We start from the raw sequence: 25,661 nt of genomic DNA, 5'->3' as shown, positions 1-25,661 counted from the left end.
AGGCTTGGGGCCTGTGTATATTTACCACATGAAAAAGGTGGTGCAACATAATCCAACCTCAACAAATAAAAAGGCTAAGATTCTCAGTGTTTCATAACATGTTGAATTTATGTGGGTTTTGTTTTTTATCTTAAGAGGAAAAACCAAAATCTTATGGAAAGGCTAAGAATACATGGTTAACTAAAATTTTCCAGTCTAAAATAAAAACAAGAATGTTCTAATTTAAGCAAGGGCTGCAATTGCATAGATTTTAGTTATTCTTTTTCTTCCCCTGCTGTTGTTTCTTCTCTTAACTGCTATATAAAGGAATGAAAGAAGTCCTGGCACTTTACTTGCATAGGTGGGGCTCAGCTATTTTCTTGGGTTGCCAGACAAAGATAGACTCAGATAAGTGAGTCTCTAAGATAGTTTCAGGCTAAGGTACCATTTCTGCAAGCACTTTTAGAAATGTTGCATAGGCACCATTCTAGAACTATTCATAGGTACAGATATTCTCCACACACCCAGTTGAGGGAGTATGGGGCCATCTGATTATGTTGACTTCATTAGGAGTAAAATTGAGTAAAAAGTTTACAAGACTGAAGGCTTAGATTGTAAGATCTCAGGGGAAGGGACTATTTTTGTTACACGTTTGATGTACTTAACAAAATGAGATATTACTACAGACTAGAGCCCAAGACTATCACAGTAGAATAAACAAACAATCCTGCATCTGTTCACTGCTAACAGATCTTTGATGTGTTGAAACTCATTAAGACTAGCACCTGACAACATTTACTTTTGGAAAAATAGTTCCTAACTAAAATTTTGCATTTCAGTAAATGACATTATTTTTCTTTTATCAAGTTTCATGAAAACACATACTACACTATGTTCTGGGCATGTTGAAGCTTTTTTGCCTTCTCCCAGAACTGTTAGGAAGCACCCTAGCACTATTCTTCCTTCTTATTAAAAGCCTATGCTTTTTATATACATCCAGGATATTGTACAGTTCCTATCAATTTGGTACTTAAGATCCATGGACAATTAAGTAGTAACAGCAGATTTGTTTCTCACCAACCCGCTAAGAGGAGGTCTGTTAGGATAGAAATTTGATTTTGAAATTGTATAGATGTTTGGGGCACAGTGCTCTTGAGATAAGGATCTCTCAAAAAGCTGGCACTTACATTTGGACCTAAAATTACCCACCTAGTGACAACCACATGTGAACTGTGCAGCTGCCAAATTCCTCCAATCCTCAGTTATATAGACCAAAAGGTTGTTTTAATATGGCCAATATAAATTGGCCATCACTACCCTGACTGTCTTTTCTGGCCTTGGGTCTAGGAGTTCTTAGTAATAGGAGCTATGATGTGAAATTTATTAACAAAACAAAATAGATAATCTTACTGAAGCCAATCTAGTGCAACAAGCTGCTTGGAAGCCTGGCAGACAGACCGCATACAAAATTTCTGGGGCAGACGAGAGAAAACTGTAAGGGCTAGGCCACATAATCCTCTTATCTCTACTTGGAGTTTAGTGGGTTGTCAAAGAGAGATGGAAACAGAAGTCTTTGTCAAGGGGTAAATCACAAAGTAAATAGATTATGAAGTGAGAGAAGATAAATAACGGAAGCAACAACAAAATGTCGCTCTTTACCTTGGTTTCATTTCCCCACTCATTTGTTCTGTTAATGAGCTGCGTATCAAGTGATGTGGACACCTTACCCCCAACAGCAGGTCACCTCCAGATAAGCTAAAGGCTTGCAGCAGATGCATGGGAAAAATCTTCTTGCAGTCTGTGGTTGGATTTAATAGTCAGTCAGTGATAGTAGTTGTAGTTCACACCAGGTAGAAAGCACACATGCTTACCTGGGCTAGGCAAAGTTAACTTATGCCATGGCAACATGCTGAAGCCACACTAGTTTCTTCTAAACTGGCATAAGTCTACACAAAGTGCAAGTCTTTACTATTCATTCTATCCAGGAAGAGCGCACACCAACTGCAGATGCTTCCTCAGCCTGATGAAGGGTAATACCCAAAAAACTTGCTAAGAAGAATGTTTCCAACTATGAGTTGGTCTAATAAAAAATACCAGATTTACCCAAAGAACCTTGTCTGCCTATGTTGTCCTTAGATCAACACAGCTATAACCTACATCGCAGTCTACATGCACACATTTAAAGTAATTCTGATGTGATCTCAAAGTGGATGCTTATACAGGGGCTTGCCACAGATCACATTGTAATGCACACATAAAAATAGTACAACTTCATATTTTGTAACTGTAGGAGGCCTGGTCTAAGTGACAAGACAACATACCTCAATAATGTTGGCAATGTTATTTTGATTTTATCCCTCATCTGAAGATAGGGCACATCAAGGATGCTCCTCACATGACACATTTTTTATACTCAAGTCCCCACTTTTGTTTCACTACCACTATTGTACTCTGCAAGGCATAAGGCTGCTCAATACAGGTATACATTGGGAGTTGTTCAACTGAATTATTTCAGTGAGAGAGAGAGCAAACCCAGGCCCCTTTTTAGTTTTCAACTTAGTTCAGCATCACAACATCCCCCACTGCAACAAACTTTCTGACTTTACTGGGCAACTTTGTAGGCCAGCACCACTATCAAGATTTCTGATAGGATTGTTTCTTGACCAAATGAATGGCAAATGGAGAGAACCTCCATCCTCCAAAAATCCACTTCACAGGTAATCTGAAGTACTCGTGTTTACCTAGGGACTTGGCCAGGATATCTATTCATTTCTTGAGCAGGTTTTCTTATACCATTTGCTCCACTAAAGGTGCTCCTATTTGCATGCTTTGTTCTATAAAATACCTCTCACCTCACCTCAGTAGGACACTGAATAAATCTTGCAATGCAAGCCATATTCAGACTTTTCTCCTCATATAACTGTTTCAATATTACTTCAAAAGATTCAAATTTGCATTGTTTAAATTCAAGACAAACATGCTGGGGGGTGAGGAGGGGAGAGGGAAGATAAATTATTGAATTAATGGACAGAAGTACAGATAATGGTACATACCCTTTAATCTGAGTTTAATTTCAAAAGTTAAACAAAATATGATTTAAAATAATTCTTTTGAATAAGTGACTGCAATTTACATATGGTACATGTTAATTAACAAGAGAACCATGTTCATAAACAAAGAATTCCAGGCAGGGAGGAAGTATACATTTTTTCGTAGGTCAGTTGTTACTGGATTTTTCCTGAGACAGGGCAGCCTCCTTTCCTGCTGAAGGGACTTCAGAAGATCTCTTGGGAAGAAGCTGGGCAAGAATGTTTGGTAAAACACCTCCTCCTGCAATGGTCACACTCGCAAACAGCTTGTTCAGCTCTTCATCATTCCTTACCGCCAGCTGAATGTGCCTTGGCATAACCCTGATTCTCCCATTTGTACGGGCAGCGTTTCCCGCCAGTTCCAGTATTTCAGCACTCAGATACTCCAGCACTGCAGCCAGGTATACAGCAGCTCCAATACCAATTCTCTGAGCATAGTGCCCTCTTCTAAGGAGCCTATGAATACGCCCCACTGGAAACTGCAGATCAGCTCTTGCAGCCTTGCTTGTTCTTATAACCATAGCTTTCTTTGTTTTTTTGCCAGTTGATGGCATTTTTACTCAGCTGAGGGAGAGGATATGGAAATAATTACTTAAAGCATCAAGCCCCAGGAACCTCCCCCCCTCCCCAATTCCTAAATCAAAAGTGGGGAAGAAATACCAGCCATTCTTTTGTACAATATTCTATTCATTTATCAACTAGTTATACATAGTACCAGGCAACATTTAATACATACTGTTATGTCCAGAAGAACAATTGGGGCACAGCTGTTTTTTTTCACGTTTTGCCTGTGTGAATCATCCGTTAGAGTTCAGCCATGATAAATGGTCATCGTGCTGGGTGGGGATAGAGAGCTTGTGAGACTTGATCTTAATGATAGCTAGGCAGGGAAAAAGAAACCTTAGGAACTGATACCACTTACCTCTCCCCCACAACAAAAAAACTTTACAAATCACCAGTGAAACATTGAGAGCATGCCTTAATGTGGGGCAACAGCATCAACACTATCACTTTGTGGGGATCTTGGTTTTGGTGATGACTTTTTTTTCATTCTTCTTTTGCAAAGTTTTTTTTTAATAAGATGCTAAAAACATGGATGAATTTGGAACAACACATTTTACTTTTCAAGCAAAGCATCTGGACTGACATCAAGTGAGAAATTGCAAAAGGGTTGTGGGGAATTGAATAGCATTTTGCTTTACGACTTGAAACCAGAGGAGTTTTAAAAATATCTCGGCCACACAAAACGGACAGTCTGACTTTCAGCCTATTCCTACTTGCATGGGTAAGTTCTAGTCATTGCTTGGGTAAGCAGGTGGTCAGACTAGCTGAGTGATACGTTAGCAATCCCTCTACTCCTAGATAAACCAGATAGTAAAACTGTACTTGAAAGGACTGTCAGCTCTATGTCAGTTTTGACATTGTTTTAGTCAGGGGGAGTTTCCTCAAGTGGAAAAAAAAAAAAATCAGAGATGCCCTATACTAACTAGTCTGATGATTATGGTTCCAACTTGGGACAGAGGGGAATTTGAGTGGAGTTCACACTCTGAAGCTAGATCTTACACAGTACAGCTAATGTTTGTAAACCCAAACTACTGGGGGGGGGAACGGAAGGGGGGTGTTATTTTTTGAAAGACCCTATTTTTGTATTTTGAAAGAAGTGGGAAAAAGACACACCCCTTAAATTCCACAGCCTGGAAGCTATTCACAAACCACCTACTATCCTTCTCTGTCCTTTTGTCCTGGATATTGTTATATGCCAGTATTAGTAATACTGTGAATTAGTAAGCTTTTGAGGAATGTGGGGCATTGTCATTATTGCTGGGTTTTTTTGTTTGTTTGCTTTTTAAAATAGTATTGACTGGTTCTTTATTTGCAATCTTTGAGCAGCCTACATGACAGAATCCTACCACATTGGTAGTTTTGTTACTAGAAGGACATGCATTTACTCAAAGAGAATTTGCCTCCTCCATTATCCCTATCTTCCTTATGAGATGATTGATCAGAGCAGCCCTTCTAACAAGTCTCCTAATAGAGTTGGTCTGAGAACAGATTGCCTTGTAGTTCTAACACTTGTTTCTTGACTACCATTATCCTCAAGAGTTACCATGCCTTTTTTCTCCTCTGCTTACTAGTCAACAGTACCTTGTAGAAGTCCTCAGGAAAAGAAAAGCCATCTGGGAGCAATATCACAATGCCTTTAAGTCATCTTTTTTATAGAGGAAGTTATACTTAGCATTTCAAAGCAGTAAAGAAGCATTTTCCTCTATTTTCATTATATTCTTATAATTCATTAGTTACACTTAATAACATTTACACCTGAACAAAAGCAATGTTTTGTGATACACGAGTCACACACATAGAAGTGAAGTTCTAGTCTTAGAAGAAAATAGAAGCTTACAAAAAATATCAAAAGACCTCATACTAGAATACAAGCAATTGCAGTATGCTTGGAAGTTCTATAACCCAGTAATAACTTACCTTTTTAGAGAGCTTCCCCCTTTCAGCATATCATAATCTACATTTCAGACTAATACACCTCTACAGTAGTACAACACTCTCCCTTTCCCCTTGTCTTTAACTCTTCAGCAATAGTTAGCTCAATAACTGTTGTTTCAAAGCATTAATTCAGAGAAACTGATATCACCTGGCCTTAATCAGCTCCAAAAAAGAACAACAAGGTTATGGAGAGGAGAGAAAAGACTTCAAAGATTATGAAAATATTACCTACCTCGTTCTAAGTTCTATGCCCAGCTCTTGATTCTTCAAGTCATCTTTGATCCTGCTTAATCTTACTACTCTGAACAATTTCATTGATTTCAGTAGGACAACTGGAAGCAACAAAGTTAAGAGCAACAGGTGTTTGCATGACCAAGGCTCGTATGTGTAAAGGGCTAGATCTGCCAAGGGGCCTACGCTCTTTAGAACGGGCTCCAGAACCCTGTGCTAGGTGCATCTGCTCCCTATACATAGCATGGGAAGAAACAGGCACTTTTGAGTGGTATCCAGAGCAGCCAGTGTGTTCAATAGGGAACTGCCCAAAGCCAGCACACTCAGTTTATCAGCAGGACTAGCCGGCTGAAAATGATGATGACCAGGTAATCCTGGCACCATTGTGCATCACAATATAAATACTCAAGATATGTTTCTGGAGACACAAGCCTTTTTCCTGGAGTTATCTATATAAATTTATTAATGTTTGGATTCTTCTGATTTTTCCCCTCTTTGGTCATCCCTTTCCCCTTTGTTCCTTTTTAAAAATAAGAACAACAATAACATACCCTTTACTTCTCCTCTAGCATGTCTGCTCATGCACCTTTCCCTAGTCTGTCACTTGTCCTTTCAATATCACAGTACATAACAAATAATCAATATAAACAATGTCAGTGCTCTATAAAATATCTAATCCCAATAATAGACCTACATATATTCATGTATGTGCATACATACACACACACACACACACACTCACATTCATATAGTATTGAAATATAGGTATTCTGAAGTATAGTTACAGCGTGGTTATATATAATTAGGAATTTGTGTACAGTACCTAATAGTTATTTAATACATGTCAAAACAATACAAAATTTATGAGGAAATGCTGAGGACAGTGGTATGTCTGAAATTGTATTGCTTTCCTCTGACTGCTTGCTTTCTCTAGCCTAATGACTCTTTAATTCTGTTCTAAATGGTGGAACAGCTTCAGCAGGAGGGATGCAGAATGGCTTTCCCAGAATAGTCTCTGCACTGACAGTTAGTGCATGCTCCCTGAAGGACAGGAGAAACTGCACCTGGGTCTCCTTCCCCAAGCAAGTACTTTAATCACTAGGTCAGTGATTGGTAACATTTAACAAGTGACAGGCAAAACCAGTCCAGCTCAGGTCCCGGGAAGGGTGGTACTTCCAGTCAGACTACTGTTGCCACTGCAACTCTTACCACCACTTTTCCTTGCTGCCTGGCGCTGGTACAAAGCCCTTTGCCATTGAACAGTACTGAAGGCCCTTGCTGCCAAAATGCCTCAGAAGATCCCTATTCTCTGGGCCTGATAAAATGGCTGTGCTGGATCTGGCTACTGCCCTAGGTTATTAATTAACAGATGGGCACTACCACTTTCTCTGGCCATGTTTTAGAAGAAATTAGTGGCCATGAGTACACTGATCCATAAGGGCCCTGCTCCTGCTGGTGTGTGTGAATAATACTGGATTGAGCCCATCAGGAGTGTTAGGTGGAGGAAAAGTAATTCCTGGATTTACTTCAGGCATCATGTTGTCCAGCCGTGACAAAAATGAAGCAGTTGTTGTTTTGGGTATGCACAGTGATACAGCTCCAGGTACTTAAGAGCCTTTGTATCAAAAAGTGAGGGGCCCCTCAGCAGTTAGTCACCTCTTGGGTTTGGTGACAGCTGAGCGAGGGTCTCCAGGAACCCATTGAGCTTATGTGCAGAAATTCTATGTTAGTCCCATTTTATATACCTACATTCTTTTTTTGGATAGCCCAAAGCTATTAATGTGTGTAAGTGATTGTAAGCATTGCTGCTTTAGGTGTTTGTTCCAATTTGTTGTACATGAACCATCAAATAAATCTTAAGTACCCAGACAGAACTGCAGTTTTAATACCAGATTCATCATCTATGGCTGAAATGCCATTCAAACCAATAGATCACAGATTTTGATGGAATGAGAAATCTTTTTGAATCCCAGAAAGCAAACACAAAAGGGGAGGGATGTTCACAAACAAATGCATTTCTTTAAAATACCAGTGAATCTTTATAAATAAGTTGAAGGCATTTGCTCAGCTGCAGTAGACCTGGATTTACTGATATAAGTTCATTTTTCCCTTAATTTTGAAGCCAATATATACAGAATTAAAGTTTTTTCACAATCAAACAACATTTAGTAACTATGTAATATTTTTCACTTTTGAAGTTAAAATATTTTATAATTATTAGCTAGTTAACCCTCACAAAACCATAATGAAGCAAGCAGGAATTAATTAATTAATTAATTAATTCATCCATCCATCCATTTTATGGTTGGTGACACTTTGGTCAGAGTGGTTAAGTGCCTTGTTTTAAATCACAGTGAATTATCAGTACAGAGGTTGGAATACCTGGTCCTAATTTTCTACCTTGTGAAGACACTTTATCTTTCAGGTGTTTATAATTTGTTTCTGTTTCCCTCTCCCTCCCAATCAAGTACATTACCTTTTGTGGTGTGAAGAGTCCATAAGTAATCCTGTGATCACCTGATCTGGAGTAAAGGCAGCTAAGAAGGATAAAAAGGAGTCAGCTGTCTTCTAAAAGCATTTACCTGGACACAGGCATTGACAAGTGTGGGACAGAACAAAGCAGGTTTACTGAAGGTAATAGGAGGCTAGTTTAAAGTTTTAGTTATCTCACAAATAAAGTTGAGGGTATTGGCTTTTAGAGAAGACATTAATGATTTTTTAAGCAATGCTATGGTACTTGTCTCTAATAGATCTTGCATCATTGGCTGATACTACTTTAATGCTAAGCGCCTTGACACTGAATAAACCAGATTGTTTTGCTTGTTTCCTTCTGCCTTCTCTCAATAAATGTAGTCTTGCTAAGTTGCTGTTTATTCCATTCTGGGCTGACTCTGTTTTTCATGTTGTGTTCTGATTCTAATGCCCTACAGCAAGCCTTTCATAATTCTATAATAATCTGAAAACTAGCGATTTGATTGTATCCTGCAAACTTCTGAGAGGAAAAGGATGTAGAAACTGTCACATCTTGCAGTAGGTTGCAAAAAGTAATATCTATGAAAACTTTCTCCATATGGCTAAAATAGCATATTTCATAACATAAAACCTTAAGTTCCCTTTAGTCTCTCTAGTTAAACTATAACTTCTTTGGAATACTTAATGAATAGATACACATACAGGGTATTATGCTGCAAGTTCCCCCTTCAGTTTACTTTACAAGACTTCCTAAAAGATGAAGATTCTTTGCACTTGCAACTAGATGATGAGGCCCAACCTACTTGATTTTTCTTTAGACCAGTAGTTCTCAACCTTTTTTCTGCTGTGACCTGCTGCTAAAAGCAGTGTGGCAGGAATGGCGCTCACTGTATGGGGTATGGATTGCCTCCTATGTGTGGTGCTGCTGGCATTACACTTGGGTCACAACCTGAAGTTGGGAGTTGCTGCTCTGAAGCACAAGAGAAGGGGCTACAATAGTTTAATCTAGTCTTCTGAGGTAATAACTTAAGTCTGAAAATGATGGTCCTGTACAGACAGAATTCCCTACCTCTCTTTAAAGACTTCCCAGGCATTAGAACAAAAAAACCAGTTTGCCTCTCTAGGAGGCAATATCTGAACCAACAGGAAGATCTGTTACTGTAACACCAGAGCTACCTTCTAACAAGTAGTCAAACAAATGTACCAACTTCACAAGGCAAATAACTTTCGAAAGAAAGAAAGGAGTATTTTAAACCTACCAAGCGCTTCCTACTTAGCTGGCTTGCTTTAAACCATTCTTTGCTTCTCTTGAAATTAAATTAATCTTGGTTATTAGAAGGTATTGTAGAGGAAGGATGTTGTTAACCTTCCTAACATGTTGGTTTTGACTGTGGCTTGGTTGTAGCTCAATCACTTGGCTTTTTACAGTGACTTGTAATCTCTCTGCTTTCTTGGCTGCTTATTAGAATGTCTGGACGTGGAAAGAAAAATGCCAAACCTCCATCAGTATCAAAGAAAAGCAAGTCAGCAAAAGCTGGACTGCAGTTCCCAGTTGGCCGCGTCCTGAGGCTCCTCAGAAGAGGGCACTATGCTGAGAGAATTGGTGCTGGAGCTCCAGTGTACCTGGCTGCGGTGCTGGAATATCTGAGTGCTGAGATATTGGAACTGGCAGGAAATGCTGCACGTGAAAACAAGAAAAGCAGGATAGGGCCACGACACATCCAGCTGGCAGTAAGGAATGATGAAGAACTGAACAAGCTGTTTGCAGGTGTGACCATTGCTGAAGGTGGAGTCAAGCCCAACATCCTTTCCCAGCTTCTCCCCAAGAAAACACACACAGCTGTTCTTCCTACAGGGGAAGAATCTAGCCCTTGATTTTTTTTATTTATTTATTTCCTCACCTCTCTTCCTAGTTTGAATTTTGCACTTAAGGACAATGAGAGTCTCTCTAGATACTATTTATGTATGAGATGTTGATTATGATGAATATTACCCAGGCCCACTATTTTAATGGTTGTGTTTTTGTAATACTTGTAATAAACTTCCTGAAATGCAACAACTTACTCTAATCTATGTTCTGTGGATATTGTTTGTCTTTGTTCCCCCCCTCAAGATAAAGGAATCATGATTTGATTTACTTATTTTTCCAGGAAAATGTTTATCTTGCCACTTTTTTAAAACAAAATAAATGTGGCATGCTTGCTTTCCAAACCCTGGGAGTCTGGACTGTTGGGTCTAATTCAGTTCCTATAACTGAAAGCTGCTGCTACCACCACTACCATCACCACTGCCAACAAAAAGTTGACCCCAGCTAAAAATGCTGATCCCCCTATGGGGCCACAAAGAGATTATAAAATTGCTTGACCAGTCTTAGCTAGACAGTAGCAGAGATGTTCGCTATACTAAAAACAATAATATTGTCATAGTGGCTAAAGGAGTGCTTATTTTGTTTTGTGCAGATAAACTGTGCTGGCGTAAGCTGCTTTGCTATGGAGTAATTTGCTCATGTAACTAAGCCAGGCAACATGGGATCCTTTAATGCTTCTTGCTCATGTGCTTGACTTGCATTAGCTTCAAGCTGAAGGGACTGAAAAATAGAAATGTCCCCACTACTGCCTCTAGAGGATGCTAAGTTTGTGGAGAATCAGTATCACCCTCACTCTAACAGACATGCAGACTCAGCAGCATAGGGACACAACTGGACACCTGCAGTACAGGGACAGCACTGACTTCCAGTTGTTGCAACTGAGACTAAGCATGCAGCTGCCTCTCTCTCCCCTCCAAGTTGTTTCCTGTAATGGTTGCCCCCTTTGCCCTGTCCTTGTTACCCTACTCTACAGGCTGATCTCTGACAACTTCCACACTTAAAAACAATCAACAGAGCAGGGGTTGGCAATCCACTAGGAATAACTGACTGAATTAGTGCACCTCACCTTCAGTGTGGTTTGCCACTTGTGAATCAGCTGCCATCACTATCCAGTCTTTGTGAGCCTGGTGGGGGGGAATATCTTCACGGGCTATTGGTTGCCACTCTCTGTGATTTTAAAATATAGTTTTCCTCTTTCTTCATAGTTATTTTGGGCATAGGAAGAGTTAAGGGTTGCTTTATTTTAATAAGGCTATTCAATTTATTTAATAAAAACTCTTTATATTTAGCTAACTAATAGTTTACCTGTTTAATGTTGCTGCCTTTACAGCTGCATGGTAGTAGGAAGCCTGAATATGACTCTTCTATTTAGCTTTGCCTACACACCTGCATGAGTTCCCAAGTATTATTCAGTGAAAACGGTCTGTTGCTATTGCCCTTACACACCTGGGCAAGATCCAATATGACATGTGCTATGAGAATATCTAGTTCTAAAATAAAAATCATGAAATATATGCCTTGTATATCTACATCTGTGTGCAAATTAATTAGACTATATAACTTTCAAAGTCCCTCTCAGTCCTCTGATTCTATACACCTGACAGCTCTGAGGATATTTAAGGGAAGAGTTCTCTTAAATTCAGAGAGACCTAAATGGTCCAGGTGGTCTGTGTTGTCAGAAATGTATAGCAGACTACACAGAAGAACATTGGTGAGGTCATTACTTTGACTTTCCACTAGATGAAGAAGGTGCCACAGCAGTTACCACCAGCCATTAAGATGTTTTAAAAAGTATTTAGTCTGCCTTTGTGTAAATGCTGTGTAAACCCTGGGTTAAGTAAAATAAATTAGATATATGCGTTTAAATTTGAAGCCAGTGTATACATTTTAGATGCTTTTGAAATAATTTGTAATATTTTAGCTCTTTCCACCTGGTGGGCTCAACACATTCTGTACAATATGAGCTAATTGGAGCTCATAACACAACTTTGAGATGGTTTCATATTTTTATGTGCATTTTACAGATGGGGAAAATGAGTCACAGCAGTAAAATAAGTTGTCAACAATATGAGAGAGAGATCCTTAATCTCTGAGGTGGTTATATCATGTTTCTGTCATTTATTTTTTGAAGCTGTGACTGAATCATCAATAATCCAAGCAATATTAAATGACATGGAGTAAGAGTTGCTAATAAGCTAGCTACTACTCTGAGTGTTAAAAGGAGACAGCTGCCCCCTACAGAAAGAGCAATCTGTTAGTTTTAGATAGTAGTGTTCCTGGGAGGAGGACTGAGAAAAAGGCTTGGGTAAGGTAACAGTTTGCTTCTCTGTAGGGAAAAAAATATATTTTGTCAAAAAAATTAATTCTCTTTTCTGTAGTAGTTCATGTGGCATAATTTAAGCAGTAACTAAGCCATTACATTTGTTATATATGGTACCAAGCTGGTTTTAAGTGAGTCATTTTTCTAGAGTTTGTTGTCTCCATAGCCATAAGAAATAAAGAAGGTCTTCATTCTACTTCTGAATCCCTTCTCTAAGACTGCTTTGTTCTGCACCTGTATCCTGCTTCCCTCATTGCCAACTCTAAACAAAACTTCATTTTCTGTTTTATTTTTCTAATAACTAGCCTTTGTCTCTGAAACTGTTAACAACAACATTTCCTGGTCCCCAGTTAGCCAACACCAATACATAACATTGGACTGTAACAGTTATTCTTGACTTTCCAAGAGTCAATGATGGCATACTTTGTCAAAAAGCAGGGTAGACTTGCAACTGGTATGCTAAGCATAAGCTTTTATGAAACCGAGCTCACTTCACCAGTTATTGTGAAAGACTTGTACAGAGCAGTGTATCAAATACAGGGAGTGTTTTGAATACAAAAGACAATGGAGGAAGAATAGAGTTGTCATATGAGTAATAAACCCATAGAGACAAAGGGGTCACAAAAGCCAATTCAGGTAATGGGATAAGGGTCTGTAGTCCCTGTTTAGCCTATATTTAACATAATCTGGTCTGTGGAGGATTTCTTGTTCCACAATTTCATGTTTAAGTTCTTCTTTAAGCTTTTCTTGTCTAAAAACAGCTACTCTGAGGTCAGTGATGGAGTATCCAGGAAGGTTACAATATTTTGCTGCAGGCTTGTGTGTCTTTCTGGAACTTATGTTAATTCATTTCTACATATGGAGATCACCCAATCTGCCCTGTATAGACAGCAGATACACAACGTCAGCAATGAAGTAACTACAGCCTGTGGAGATCTGCCTTATTTGTTACACAGTACAACTTTATTATAACTTAACCCTGAAGGGACCATGCAAAATTTAATATGTATAAAGGGGGTATCTTCCATAATAAGGTTAATCAGTTTGCTGCATCATAATGAAACAGTTGGTTCCTGCTGTTGCAGATTGTTTAAAAATAGGTGGTTGCTATAAAAAGGCTGTCTTGCTAGCTGTGTAGCCACACAGGTAGCTAACTGTACTGAGCTCTCTTCAGTACTTTTCCCAGCTTCTTGAGAGTCTTTTTGCAGCCCTGGTACTTCTCTTTTCCCCCCAGCCCCCTCCTCCTAGCTACATCTATTTCTCCATGACCTGTTTTGGGGTCTGTTGCATTACTACAACAGTCCTTTTACAATAAAATTTAAACTTGCTCAAATGGCTTTCACACTGCACTAATTCTGTGTTCCTGTTGCTCTTAGCTAAGAATTGCTAACCAGTTTTCTCTTGGCTTGTTGGTTTTGGGTTTATACCTTGTACTGAGGGAAGCTGCTTAGTTTCCTGCCTGGAATAGTCCCTGTTGTTCTCCTTCATGATATTTAAGGCAACACTCTTCCAAGCCTCCTCAACTGTCCAGGTATTCCAAGTGCATGAGGCCATGGCGCTGGCTTTGTCTTGCCTTTCTTGACCAAGCCTTTCCTTTTACGGTCTTGCTCATTCTGAAGTAGATCTATTGCTTGCTAATGTTATCCCCAGGCAAAGCTTTACTTTAACCAAAAGTTTCAGAGGCTTACTAGGTAGCAGACTTGCGTTCTCTCTTTGCTGCACAGGAAAGTCATCAAGAGTCTCTAGTATGTTTTAAATGATAGGTTGGGGTTAGGTCTTGAGAAGATTTCTAAGCAACTACCTGACTCTGGACATCTTTCTTCAGAAGAAGGATCTAAGCAATTAATCCAGTAAACCGTTACTGGTGTGACTAAAGATCAGAATTTTTATCTTAAAAAGAAGAACTAAAGGTACTGTACTGGAATGTGAGGGAAAAGTAAAACTGCATATTTAATCTTGTCACCTACTTCTCCTTCTCTATAGCTTAAATATGGGGATATTGTAATGGTGCCCTTATTAATGGTCTTTACTGCTCTCGTTCTCCTCTTCTGGACTAGATTGATACCAGAATGTCTGGACGTGAAAAGAAAAATGTGAAACCCTCATCTGTGTCAAAGAAAACCAAGTCTGCAAAAGCTGGACTGCAGTTCCCAGTTGGCCGTGTCCTGAGGCTCCTCAGAAGAGGGCACTATGCTGAGAGAATTGGTGCTGGAGCTCCAGTGTACCTGGCTGCGGTGCTGGAATATCTGAGTGCTGAGATATTGGAACTGGCAGGAAATGCTGCACGTGAAAACAAGAGAAGCAGGATAGGGCCACGACACATCCAGCTGGCAGTAAGGAATGATGAAGAGCTGAATAGTCTGTTTGCAGGTGTGACCATTGCTGAAGGAGGGGTCATGCCCAATATCCTCTCCCAGCTTCTTCCCAAGAAAACAAAATCTTCTGGTCCAGGACAGAAAGATGGCCAGTCACAGGAATTCTAGTAGCTGTTAAAAGTTTGCTACTGCTCTGGGTTTTCTCCATGACTGTTAATTTATCATGCCTACAAATGCTTGATTTTTTTATTTATTTTTTTTTTTTAATTTTAATTTCATGTTCTTTAACTGCTTCTAAGTGTGCCTCTTTTATTGAGCTCTATGAAATAAATACTTGTGCAGAAAGTTAGGGGGATTCTTTGTCTTATTTGCGGCAGCTTTTAAGAAGGAAAAACATGACTTCTTATTCCAGAGAGAAGTTGCTATTCATCTGTATCTTAATTTAAGGTAACCTGGGCCCAGATGTATAAATCTAGTTACTGCATGCATAAAATGAAATGTGTTTAGGCCTGACAGTGAGCATGTGCATGTACATGATGCATGTTTGAAAATGGTGGGGGGCTTGGCCAACTGGGGATCTCACTACTCAGCACACCCTCTCAGTAACCACTTGCCTCCCTACTGCTCTGAAGTACTGGATTGTTTCAAAGGTCACAGTGCTAATCCACAGCTTCCAATGCTGTGTTCCAGTTTGTAAGGGAGCTTTTGAAATATGCTGGCTGATAACTTAATCAGCTGGTCACCAGTTCTTGTAGTAGGAGATACAGTGAACTGGATTTATTTTTCATTATTTCTACACCACTTTTTTTTTTCCTGTCTTTAGCCCTCTACAATCTTTTCCTTCAGCAGCCTCTTCCAAGCAGATAAGTCCTAGTCTTTCTTCACATGGAAATATACCCTTGATCATCTTACCCCTTTTTGTATATTTTCTAGGCCTACTTCCACTACTTTGAGAGGTGAGTATCAGAAATGCATACAGCAATCAAGATGGGGGGTACGCTATTGGGTTGGGTTTTGTTTTTTTTTTATATAATACTGTCTAAATTTTGTGAGCTATTGCCCTTACTAAAGCCTTGCACATTGTATGCCTTTGTATGAAGGAGTGGAGGGTAGAATCTGCAGATTCTGTCCTTTTATAGGAAGTAGAGTGAAACTGAAGTACAGAAGACCCTCAAATCGGGGGGCAAAACACTTTGGGGTGGCTGCTGGTATCAGAGAAGTAGGTCTGGAAAGGACCTCCAGAGATCTTCTAGTCCAGTGTTTCTCAACCCAAAACTGTTCGCAAGCCTTTCATACATTCTTGCAACCCAATCACAAGAAACATGCAGAAAATAATGGGTTTTTCTCCTTTTTAAACTCTTACAGGTTGGCAGAGTTCCAGTCTGCAAGGGGCTGCTTAGGGCTGGGGGTGAGCGATCAGGCAGGGGTAGTGTGTGTGTGTGCGTGTGTGCGTGCACGGCAGCCAGGCAGTGTGGAGAGCAGCACCCACAGCTCCCAGTAAGTAAGTCTGTGGGGTAGCGGGTGTAGGCACAGTGTTGGGAGGGGAAGAGGCAGCACAGGTGATGCATGCTGCTTCCTCCTACCCTCCTCAGATTTATGTACTTACAGTGGGCACGGGCCTGCAGACTGGCACAGGCAGGAGCTGCCTCTGCTTCCCAGCAGGTGGAACACAGCACAGGCGGGCAGAGTGGAGTTGCAAGACCTGTTAGTGGCTTCCGCTGCCAGCAGGAGTCAGCGGTGGCCTAGCCATGGCAGCAGGTTACAGTCACGGCCTGGTGCGTGAGTGCCTGGCAGTGGGAAGAGGTATGGGCAGTACAAGACACGCCCCCCCCAGTCTATTACTCCTTGCCCTACTGGCAGCATAGCTAGTCACAGTGGTGGCAGCAACAAGTCTCATAACCTCACTTCACCTTCCTGCGCTGTCTCCTGCCTGCTGGGTCACAGGGGTGGCTCCTACCCATGCTGGTCCAGTCAGGCTATGGCTCCTGCTGTTGTGGGTACCCAAACCTAGGGGGCATATGCCCCTACACTGGAGGTCTGGGGGCAGGGAGCAGCAGGTCTGGATAGAGGGGCAAAAGCAGGGCAGAAGGAGGGTGGAGGGCTGTGGGTGGGGAGTGCTGGTGCCCTTACCGGCAGGGGCAGGGGCCTGTTTTCTACTTAAGCTATTTACTGCCTCAGGACTGGCCCTTGATGTTTACAGATGAGTCCTGGAACAATGAAAGGTTGAGAACCACTGATTTAATCCACCCCCCTGCCTGAGGCAGGCTCATCCCTGTCCAAACCATCCTGTACACTCCATAATATAATCTCTACATCAGACTACCATCAGCCACGACATGACACCGAGCTAGTACCCTAACCTGCCATAGATAAAGCAGTGGAGCCATGGCAGTCAATTGTGGCTTCAGTTAGGGCTTCTATTAAATGTTGTCAATATATATTCAAGAGATCCCAGGTAACGGGCCATGACCTCCTCCCCACACCCTCCAAATACAGAGGAAGGAAAAACCCACGCAGCCCATACCAATCTGACCATGGGGTAAAATTCCTTCCCAACACCAACTATGGTGCTCAGTCTGACCCTGAGTGGAGGGGAAAGACTCAGTAGCCAGGAACCTCTGGCTTTGGTTCCAGCCAGAGCATTGGCTATAGCCAATAGCCAATGCCTCTGAGTAAGGCTTAAAAACATCCTCAACCAAAAAGCAGAAAGAGCTGGGAAGGAGCAACAGCAAAGCCCAGAAGCATAGCAAATACCCATAGTAAGACATAGGCATGCCCATGCTAAATCATCCATGACCAGTGGCTGTCCAACCTCTTTTTGAACACCTCATGATTAGGCATCCACAGTGTCCCTAGGCAATCTGTTCCACTGCCTTATTGTTCTAACAGTGAAGATGGTTTTCCTGATATTCGATCTAAACCTACATTGTTATAACTTTGAGCCACTGGTCTGCATCTTCCTCTGCAGCTAAAGAGAAAAGGTGCTTTCTTTCTTTATGGCAGCTCTTCAGGTATTTGCAGACTGCTATCATTTCCCTTCTTAAGCACCTTTTCTGCAAGTTGAACATGCCTATCTCCTTCAGTCTCTCATCATATGACTTGCTCTCTAAGCCATCTTTATTGCCTGTTTCTGGACCTTCTCCCTCTTCTCCATATTTTTTTTGAAATGTGGAGGCCAGAACTGCACACACTGCTTCAGATGAGGCCTAACCAGTGCTGAGTAGAAAGGCGCTGTCACCTCCCACACCTTGCACCTAATGCTTCTGTTGATGCATCCCAAAATTGTATTCACCTTTTGTGTAGCTGCATTACACTGCAGACTCGTACTGAGTCTGGGATCTACCAAGATTCTCAAGTCATTTTCTATAGTGCTGCCATCCAACCAGGTGTCACCAGGGGTGCATCTACACATGATGCTAAATTGCTGTAGCAATGTGTTATGGCAACATAGCATCTGTGGGTGTCTACACATGACCAGCAGCTACTTCCCCGTAGTGATCCACTCTCCTGGTATTGCGTGCTGATATGGCAAAATAGCTGCTAAAAATAACTGTGCTCCACACCGTAGTGATCCACTCTCCTGGTATTGCGTGCTGATATGGCAAAATAGCTGCTAAAAATAACTGTGCTCCACATATGGCACAGTATGGGCTGTTACTGCACCATGATTTTGTAGTTCCAAAAGGTAGTACTAATCACGTGCAGTAACAACATCAACATACCAACACATGTAGATGCACCCCAGGTGACTCCCTTAAGCTCAAGACCTGTGTCTGGGTTGGTTTTATATGTGCTGCAGGAAGGGAAGAGGTAGGAGGTAGGTGGGGGTAGATTCACCTCAACTTCCGTAGTTCAGCAGAGCTTCTAGGGTTGGACTGGATTGTGGATGGGGAGGTTGATGTATAGAGCTTATGTAGATGTAAGAGTGAGGACAGGTTTAACATTTGACTCTGACTATCATTTGTAGATAGCTTAAGGTATAATTCTGCTCCATTTAGACTAGAAGTTAAGCCATACCCTCTTCTCTACCCCCACTGACATCTTCTGGTACCCTTTTTATAATGGGTTTAACTCCATTTATATTTAGAAATATAGCTTTTGTATAATAAATCTGAACAAGTAAAAATCCCCATGATCAAAGAGACTCAAGCCTGCATTTTGTTGTATGTGCAGACACCAAAAAGATAAAGGCAGACATTGAGATACTGACTTCAGAGAGTCCCTACCAGTTGTCCCAGTACTCCTCCTCCTCCTTCCCCCAAAATAAACCTATTTTGTTCTCTTCTCTCAGACAGCTGTACACATATGGCATTCTCTCTGTTTTAAAGACTGCTTTTATCAAAGATTAGAATCTCATGTCAATTTTTACACCAGAATGTGCTTTTGGTCTTCTTGCAAGTCCTTAACACTGCATGTCCCAAAACTGTGCAGCCCTGCATGCAGATTAAATATCTTTGTGGACATTTCTTGGGAATATGTAGTTTAAAGAGGCAGCTTGACCATCTGGATCAAAACATGAGAATTCCTGGTTTTATCTTAGTTGTGGTACTTCCTTGCTGTTTTGACCTTTGTCAAATCAGTGTGGTTTTTTGTCCTGCTTTGGCTTCCCCCAGTTGTCAAATTGTATTTTCCTCCTAAATTCATAGGGGGCATAAGATTGCTTTTTAAACAGTTGCTGTTCATTGAATGCTTTACAGTTATAAAGTGCTAGGAATAAGAAGGATTGTTATTTTTTCCCCCCTCATGACAGTAGCTATTCCCAAGTAAAGGGAAGGAATGGAGCAGTTTTCTTCAAAAGAACAGAGGAAATGATGCTCTCTCCAGTTGTTCACAGTATCTGTACTGTGAGTGGCTTAGTGATGCTGTGAATAGCATCTGTGGCAATATTTTCTCCAGCAGTATCATGATGGGGTTCCTTTATCACTGACATCCAGTCCATCTATTAAAAACAAGTAAACTTAAAGTAAGCCATTAACCCCACGAACACTTATTATGCTGGTAGCCATTTGCAAAGTCAAATGCAAGAATGGGAATCAGTCATAGGTTTTATATGCATTAAATCTCCATGCACACATAGCCAGAACTCCTGCAGGAGGCAAGGACTACAGGATTGGGTCCTTTGTGTATGTGAACAGCATGTCCCTGGTCCTCTTGGGAAGGGGTACTTGCAAACACATACCACCCACCTCCTCCTGCTTGTGGTCATTAAACTCTCTGAACAACTGTCTCTGAGAGTGCCAGGGACACAAAGTAGAGATTTACTATGGAGCCTGATTTATCTCCCAACAAATAAACTGGAGCTTTTCCAAGCAACATCAGTTGGAAATGGATTGGGACCTGATTCTGTTCTTATACCTCTGTGTAGCTAGTAATAGAAAGACTTTCCCATCTTCCTTTTTCTTCACCTTCCACACCGCTCTTAATATTAAGCATGGAGGGTTGGGTATTTACATTGAAGTCTGAGAACTATTTGATTGTTTGCTCCACAAATGTTGAATCAACATGCCTTTGTTTTGGAATAACACTGGAGCATCATGCTCAAGAATCCAGGCTGTGCCCTTTGAACAACTAAAAAGTGAGTTATTTGCTTAGCATCACATCTGCCAAAGAACTTAAAAATGGCAACCTCACCATTCATTTTTAGGTGCCTGGTCCCTTGAGTGGACCCTATAGCCAGCACCTCAGAACAGAATTCACTGCAGGTAGCAACACTGAGTAGGGGGTTGCTTCTGCTAGGCATTGAGGACGCTGAAGAAAAGATGGTGTCTGAAATGGTATGCCTCTCGAGGCTATTAGAAAATGCCTCTGTCAGACCACAGTTCATAGCCTGGGAATCTCTTGTACAGGTTGGCACATAAAGATCTGATGTAAACATATGCTTACAGCACCAGGCAGCACTGAATTCAAACATGCTGCTTCAAGTGCTAGTTCCTGAACTAGAAGCCATGTAGCTGTGTGCACCACCACTGCAGCACTACCTAAACACTGATACGCTACTCCTGGTACAAGTGGTATTGCTGTCACGTGGGTTACAAATTTATTGGTAGCTTGGCCACTGAAAAAATGGGCAGGAGACCAGTCTATAGCCTGGTCTTTTATTGTTTTCCCCCCAAAATACAAGGTAAGCACCATGATAAGCGTGTGTCTGGCTGATTCTTTTAGAGGAACGCTGTCCCCAAGTCCACTGTAGGAGAACTGAGGCGGTGGCTGTGCCAGTAGCAGGCTCTTTCTGTGGTTTTCTGGTTCCTTCCTAACTTCTCTTTGATCAAATCATACCTATATGTTGGGTTTGCATTATTTATCTTAGGGCCTTCTTTCAGGCAGTTTCCTGCCAGGTCTTTTCACCGACCCTAAACTGCAGATTCCATGACTTGCTTAGCTGGGTACATTTGCTACTTTGTATATTCTGCTAAACCTGCCACTATAAAATAATTGCAAAATGGATGTTCTGAAATAATGTTGGGACCCTCTGCTTTAGGCCCACTCCTGCAGCTTGGCTGAGAATCCCTGAAAATGGCCAAGGTGGGCAACAGTACAATTAGAGAAATGTGGCATGTTTGAGCATGCCACTGCCTCCTGTGGCAAGTTTGTAGTGTGGGCATGTCCTAAATGGTTGCTTTAGTGGTGAAAGACTAATTCATGATTTATTTATTTTTTATTTTAAGCATGAGGAAGGAGAAAGGAAGTAATGTCCCTACTCTTTAACACTGTAATGGTTGAAACAGTCACCCAAGAAGTGGGAGAACTAAGTTCCAGGCTCACTTTACCCTGAGTTTGGCTGGGACAATCCTGGATTTTAGAGGCTGGTCCAAGCCAGCAGGTGAAAATTAAAATGAGTATTCTGGGTGCAGGACGTGGGGCAGGGAGGCAGACTGGCATGAGCTGTGAAATAAGAAGCCCTAGCTGCAGGTAGCAAATGACCCTAAAATTGGCTAGTTTGGTTAGTAGAAATGACCATTAAAAAGGGGAAATGATTGTTAACACTTGTGAAGTAAAAAACAGTGGGTCATTAACTCCCTCAGCTGCCTAAAGAGTAATACCAGAGCTGCACCACGCTGTCCTGCCCCTGCCTCTGCCTGCAGCAGTGCGGTTGGGGGCAGCATCCAGGATTGCAGCTGCCAAGAGAATGAGGTAACCACCAGACTATGGAACAGTTCAGGTTGGGGCACTTTTTTATACCAAGCTGAAGCTCTGCTGCTGTACAGCTAACATTCAAGTTTCTGTTGGCCAGAGAGAGGGTGTACAAGATCATCCCATGTTCTACTGATTACAGCTGTCACCTGGGATGGTTGATACTCAGTCCCAGGTTTCTGGAATGCTTTTGTTTTTTATATTAGAGAGTTGTTGGTTTCCAGCAGTGTTGTGGTAGTGTCCCCTGTGCTGCCTTCTCTTCATGATACCCTCAAAATATGTGAAGGTACACAAAATGGACATCATGGATGTTTTACCATTCCCAACACCAAAGTTGTAAACCTCTTCTCTTCCATATTCTTGCTATCTGATATTCACCAATGAAATCTGTTCCTTTGGTCCATACTGGCAAGGGACCTCCAACATAATAAATCACTTTCTCAGGTCTCAGCTGCAGCTAAACTATAATGCTGTTCTTGCTGAGACCTTAGTACAGCCAGGTACTTAAGCACATACTAACTCCCATCATCTTCAATGGGAATCAAGCGTATGTTTGAAGCCATGATTCAACCAGGCACTTAGATATCCTGCTGAAATGGGTTTTCATGCTTCCCTAGACAAGAATGGATTCAAATGCATTGCATGAGTAAGCATAAGCCTTTCCTGGTTAACTGCACAGCTGCAACTCTCATCCAGGCTCTGATCATCTCTCACCCCTGTTACTGCAGCTTCCTTCATTTTGGCCTTGACAAGCGCAACCTTGGTCCACTGCTATCCATCCAGACTTGTTACAAAGATTGTTTTCCTAGCCTGTCACTGGGACATCCACAGGTGTCTGTTTGTTAGCTCCCTTTTCTGATATTGCATCTTTTATTTTCACAGCCTTTCATAACTTGGAGTACTGTGTTTTGAGCCTCACACTTCAAGGACGTGGACAGTTTGGAAAGAGTCTAGCACAGATAAGCAAAAATAAGGGGTCTGAGAGGCAAGGCTGAAAGAGGGTTATTTAACCTGAAAAAGAGAAGACTGACAGGGGAGGGGGAGATTTAATAACAGTCTTCAAATACCTGAAAGGCAATTATAGAGAAGATGGAGATGGTCTTGTTTTTATGGTTGTAGGGAATAGGACTAGGAGCAATAGCTTTAAGTTGCAGCAGGGGGAATTTAGGTTGGAGATGAGGAACTTTTTGACTATAAGGGTAGTAAAGAGTTAGGATAGGCTATGTAGAGAAATTGTGGACTCTCTGTCCTTGGGAGTTTTCAAGAGTAGATTACATGGACACTAGGCAGGGATTGTTTACTCAGGGAGGATCCTGCCTTGAGCAGGGATGAAATTTGATGGTCTTGTGAGGCCCTTCCAGCCCTACTTTCCTATGGCCCTATCTGACCTACCTGTCAATTCTCGTTTACCATAAATATGTCAACCCCTGGCTCTGATCAGCTTCTGAACTCCAGCACCCATTTGTTATATTCTAATACAGACACTTTGTGTTTTCATTCATGCTTTCCTAACAACAAAAAGGAGCTCCCCATAAGCAACCACAAGGGGCTTTATTATCTTCTTTCAAAATCCCTTTAAACCTCTCCTTTCCCTTGATGCCAGTTACAAATGGGGTTCTGAGATCATATTGACCAAGTATTTCATTGTTTCTTTGTTCTCTTCCTTTTGTCTGTATTTGCAGGCTTTTTGGGCAGGCATCTTCTTGCTCTGTGTTTGTCCAGTGTACAATACAATGAAATCCTAGTTCATGGCTATGGCTTCTAGGCATTACAAATCATGGTGGTAAAGTCCTAGTAAATCAAAAGGCTTGACTGATTGTCACAAAGTGGAATGTTAACATGAGAAATACTAGCTAATAAACTGAAAACAGCTCCCTTTCTCCAAATCTTAAGAAAAAAGAAACATCTAGTTTTTTGCATCAAGTCCATTTCAGAGAACCCCAAATCCAGGATCCCTGGACATGCAGGAATGAGGGTCATGATGAAGTACATCAAGTTACAAAGTAATTTTGCCCAGGATTGAGCCTCTGTTATTGAAAATTCTTTCAGGCATGGCTGGGACAAGATCGCTCCGAGGAACTAGCAGAATGATTTTAGTATGCTGCACTGTTTGTTCCTTTAAACATCATGCAGTTACTTGATGAGGCTTAAATTTATTCTTTGCTGGCCAAGTGCACTGAGGATGGTACATATTGGTCTTGGAGAAATCAAGCACAGATCATTTATTTATCTGTTGGGGAAAAATTAAGCATCTGCTGTTCTTTACTGCCCCCACCCCTCCAACTCCAAATTTTGTTATCTCCTTGTTTCATAGTTTGCTTTCCCCTGCAGATTTCCTTGAGTTGCATAAGCATGACTCATTTACTAATTCATTGACCCCTAGTCTCCTGGCTTGAAGTGGTAAAATCTTTATTTCACTCGCTTAGAAATCTTAAGTTCAGAGAACCATGTGGAATGGCGTGCAAAGCTGCTATAAACCAGGAGCAAGTCTCCCAGCACCAATAGAGTTACACCAGTGCAAACCCATGTAAGATGAATGTTATGCCTGCTTCTTTCTGAGAATATCTATGAGGTCCATTACTGTTACATCCAAAGCAAGACTTTCCCCTGCTAAGCCTAAATTTCCATCGAGAAGAATGTTCACGAATTTCTCCTTCCTTTATGGTGTTTACAGAAGGTCTTTGCAAAGAAATGAATAGCTTGCATGTCCTCACCTTTTAAACACTTGAACAGACTGTCTTGGGAGGGTTGTCGAATCTATCATTGAAAAGTTTTAAAGGCAGGTTAGTCAAACATTTATCAAGGATGATTTAGACTGGAACAACAGGGGCTTGGACCAGATGACCATGAGGTCCCTTTCAGCCTAGTTGTCTATGATTCTATGATCTTAGCAATTGAAATGCTACTTCTGGAGTGAAACTGCACAGCAGGAATGACTTCTACTTTTAAAATGATCTGGTTAGTGACCCCTGCTGAGGCTGGAAGATAAACTGAAACATGGGGCTTTTCTCTCTTCTTCCCTCCCTTTCTGATGATTAAATTTAACGTATTTATTTTTTTGACTGTCATGTTTGTTGTGCCTTGTTTGCCACAAAACATGGTTCTATCATGTGGGGATAGAACCAATGCTCTTTCTATAAAAATAGAAGCAGTGGTGCCCCTCTTTCTTAATGTTTTTAAAAATGTGGATACTAGTGTGCACCCAAGAAAACTTCAGGAGGAAATTAATAAATCTGCTATCAAAGTAGGGCTTGACAAGTGTGCAGTAAATTAAGCAGTGAGGTGATAATGACATATTAGACACTTTCTCATTGAGTTAGTACTATATGGCCTATGGACTTCAGAAGCAGGGATTCTGCGGGGGGAAAAAGTAGAATGATCATGTAATTAAAGTTGGTTTCATAATGAATACATTCAGTGGAGGGAAATTAAAATTGGACAGGCAATTTTAATTCTGTTTTTATACTTTTAGAATGTATGACTCTGAATTTTTTTAACGTTGGTTGTATCTGTGTGTGTGTCATCATAATAATGCCGTCTTCATGTTTTACCACAACTTTTGACAAAAGTGGGACACTTGGGATCAGCTCCTGTGAATTAGGAGGTGGGGGTTGTCGGGGAAAACCGAAGGATCGGGCCCCAAGGTCACGGTGGGCCGGGGTGGCAATTAGATACGGACAGGTGGGATTAGTGGCGTAGAGTCTGGAGTTAGGGACTCGGAGCGGATTGAGAAAGAACAGGTGAATTTATTTGACTTA

At 41.2% G+C, this 25,661-nt stretch overlaps 3 protein-coding genes and 1 long non-coding RNA gene across 9 annotated transcripts; 3 read left to right on the top strand and 1 right to left on the bottom strand.

Moving 5' to 3' along the window:
- Positions 1-3,196: 3,196 nt before the first annotated feature.
- Positions 3,197-3,622, bottom strand: LOC109305473 (histone H2A-beta, sperm-like). The gene has a single exon (XM_019528476.1). The coding sequence runs from the start codon at positions 3,620-3,622 to the stop codon at positions 3,197-3,199; it is 426 nt and encodes a 141-aa protein (XP_019384021.1).
- A 3,768-nt stretch (positions 3,623-7,390) lies between these two features.
- LOC109306206 lies at positions 7,391-17,728 on the top strand. Its single transcript, XR_002099886.1, has 3 exons — positions 7,391-7,401; positions 13,234-13,240; positions 17,610-17,728. It is a non-coding gene; the product is annotated as an uncharacterized LOC109306206 (long non-coding RNA).
- Positions 8,311-10,307, top strand: LOC109306204 (histone H2A-beta, sperm-like). The gene is made up of 2 exons (XM_019529516.1): positions 8,311-8,432; positions 9,737-10,307. The coding sequence occupies exon 2, from the start codon at positions 9,738-9,740 to the stop codon at positions 10,143-10,145; it is 408 nt and encodes a 135-aa protein (XP_019385061.1). The 5' UTR covers positions 8,311-8,432; position 9,737; the 3' UTR covers positions 10,146-10,307.
- LOC109306203 (histone H2A, sperm-like) lies at positions 12,330-15,121 on the top strand. 6 transcript variants are annotated; one of them, XM_019529511.1, is made up of 3 exons: positions 12,330-12,442; positions 14,283-14,367; positions 14,515-15,121. In XM_019529511.1, the coding sequence occupies exon 3, from the start codon at positions 14,527-14,529 to the stop codon at positions 14,938-14,940; it is 414 nt and encodes a 137-aa protein (XP_019385056.1). In that variant the 5' UTR covers positions 12,330-12,442; positions 14,283-14,367; positions 14,515-14,526; the 3' UTR covers positions 14,941-15,121. The 6 variants fall into 6 exon arrangements, with proteins under 6 accessions (XP_019385056.1, XP_019385055.1, XP_019385059.1 ...); XM_019529510.1 differs by having other exon boundaries at positions 14,221-14,367; XM_019529514.1 differs by having other exon boundaries at positions 12,330-12,447.
- Positions 17,729-25,661: the final 7,933 nt, after the last annotated feature.

This window comes from Crocodylus porosus, unplaced genomic scaffold (assembly GCF_001723895.1).
Source record: "Crocodylus porosus isolate Cpor-Errol unplaced genomic scaffold, CroPor_comp1, whole genome shotgun sequence".
Classification (NCBI taxonomy): Eukaryota; Metazoa; Chordata; order Crocodylia; family Crocodylidae; genus Crocodylus; species Crocodylus porosus.
Note: the sequence above shows the minus strand (reverse complement) of the source record. Positions and strands in the feature narration are given on the sequence as shown.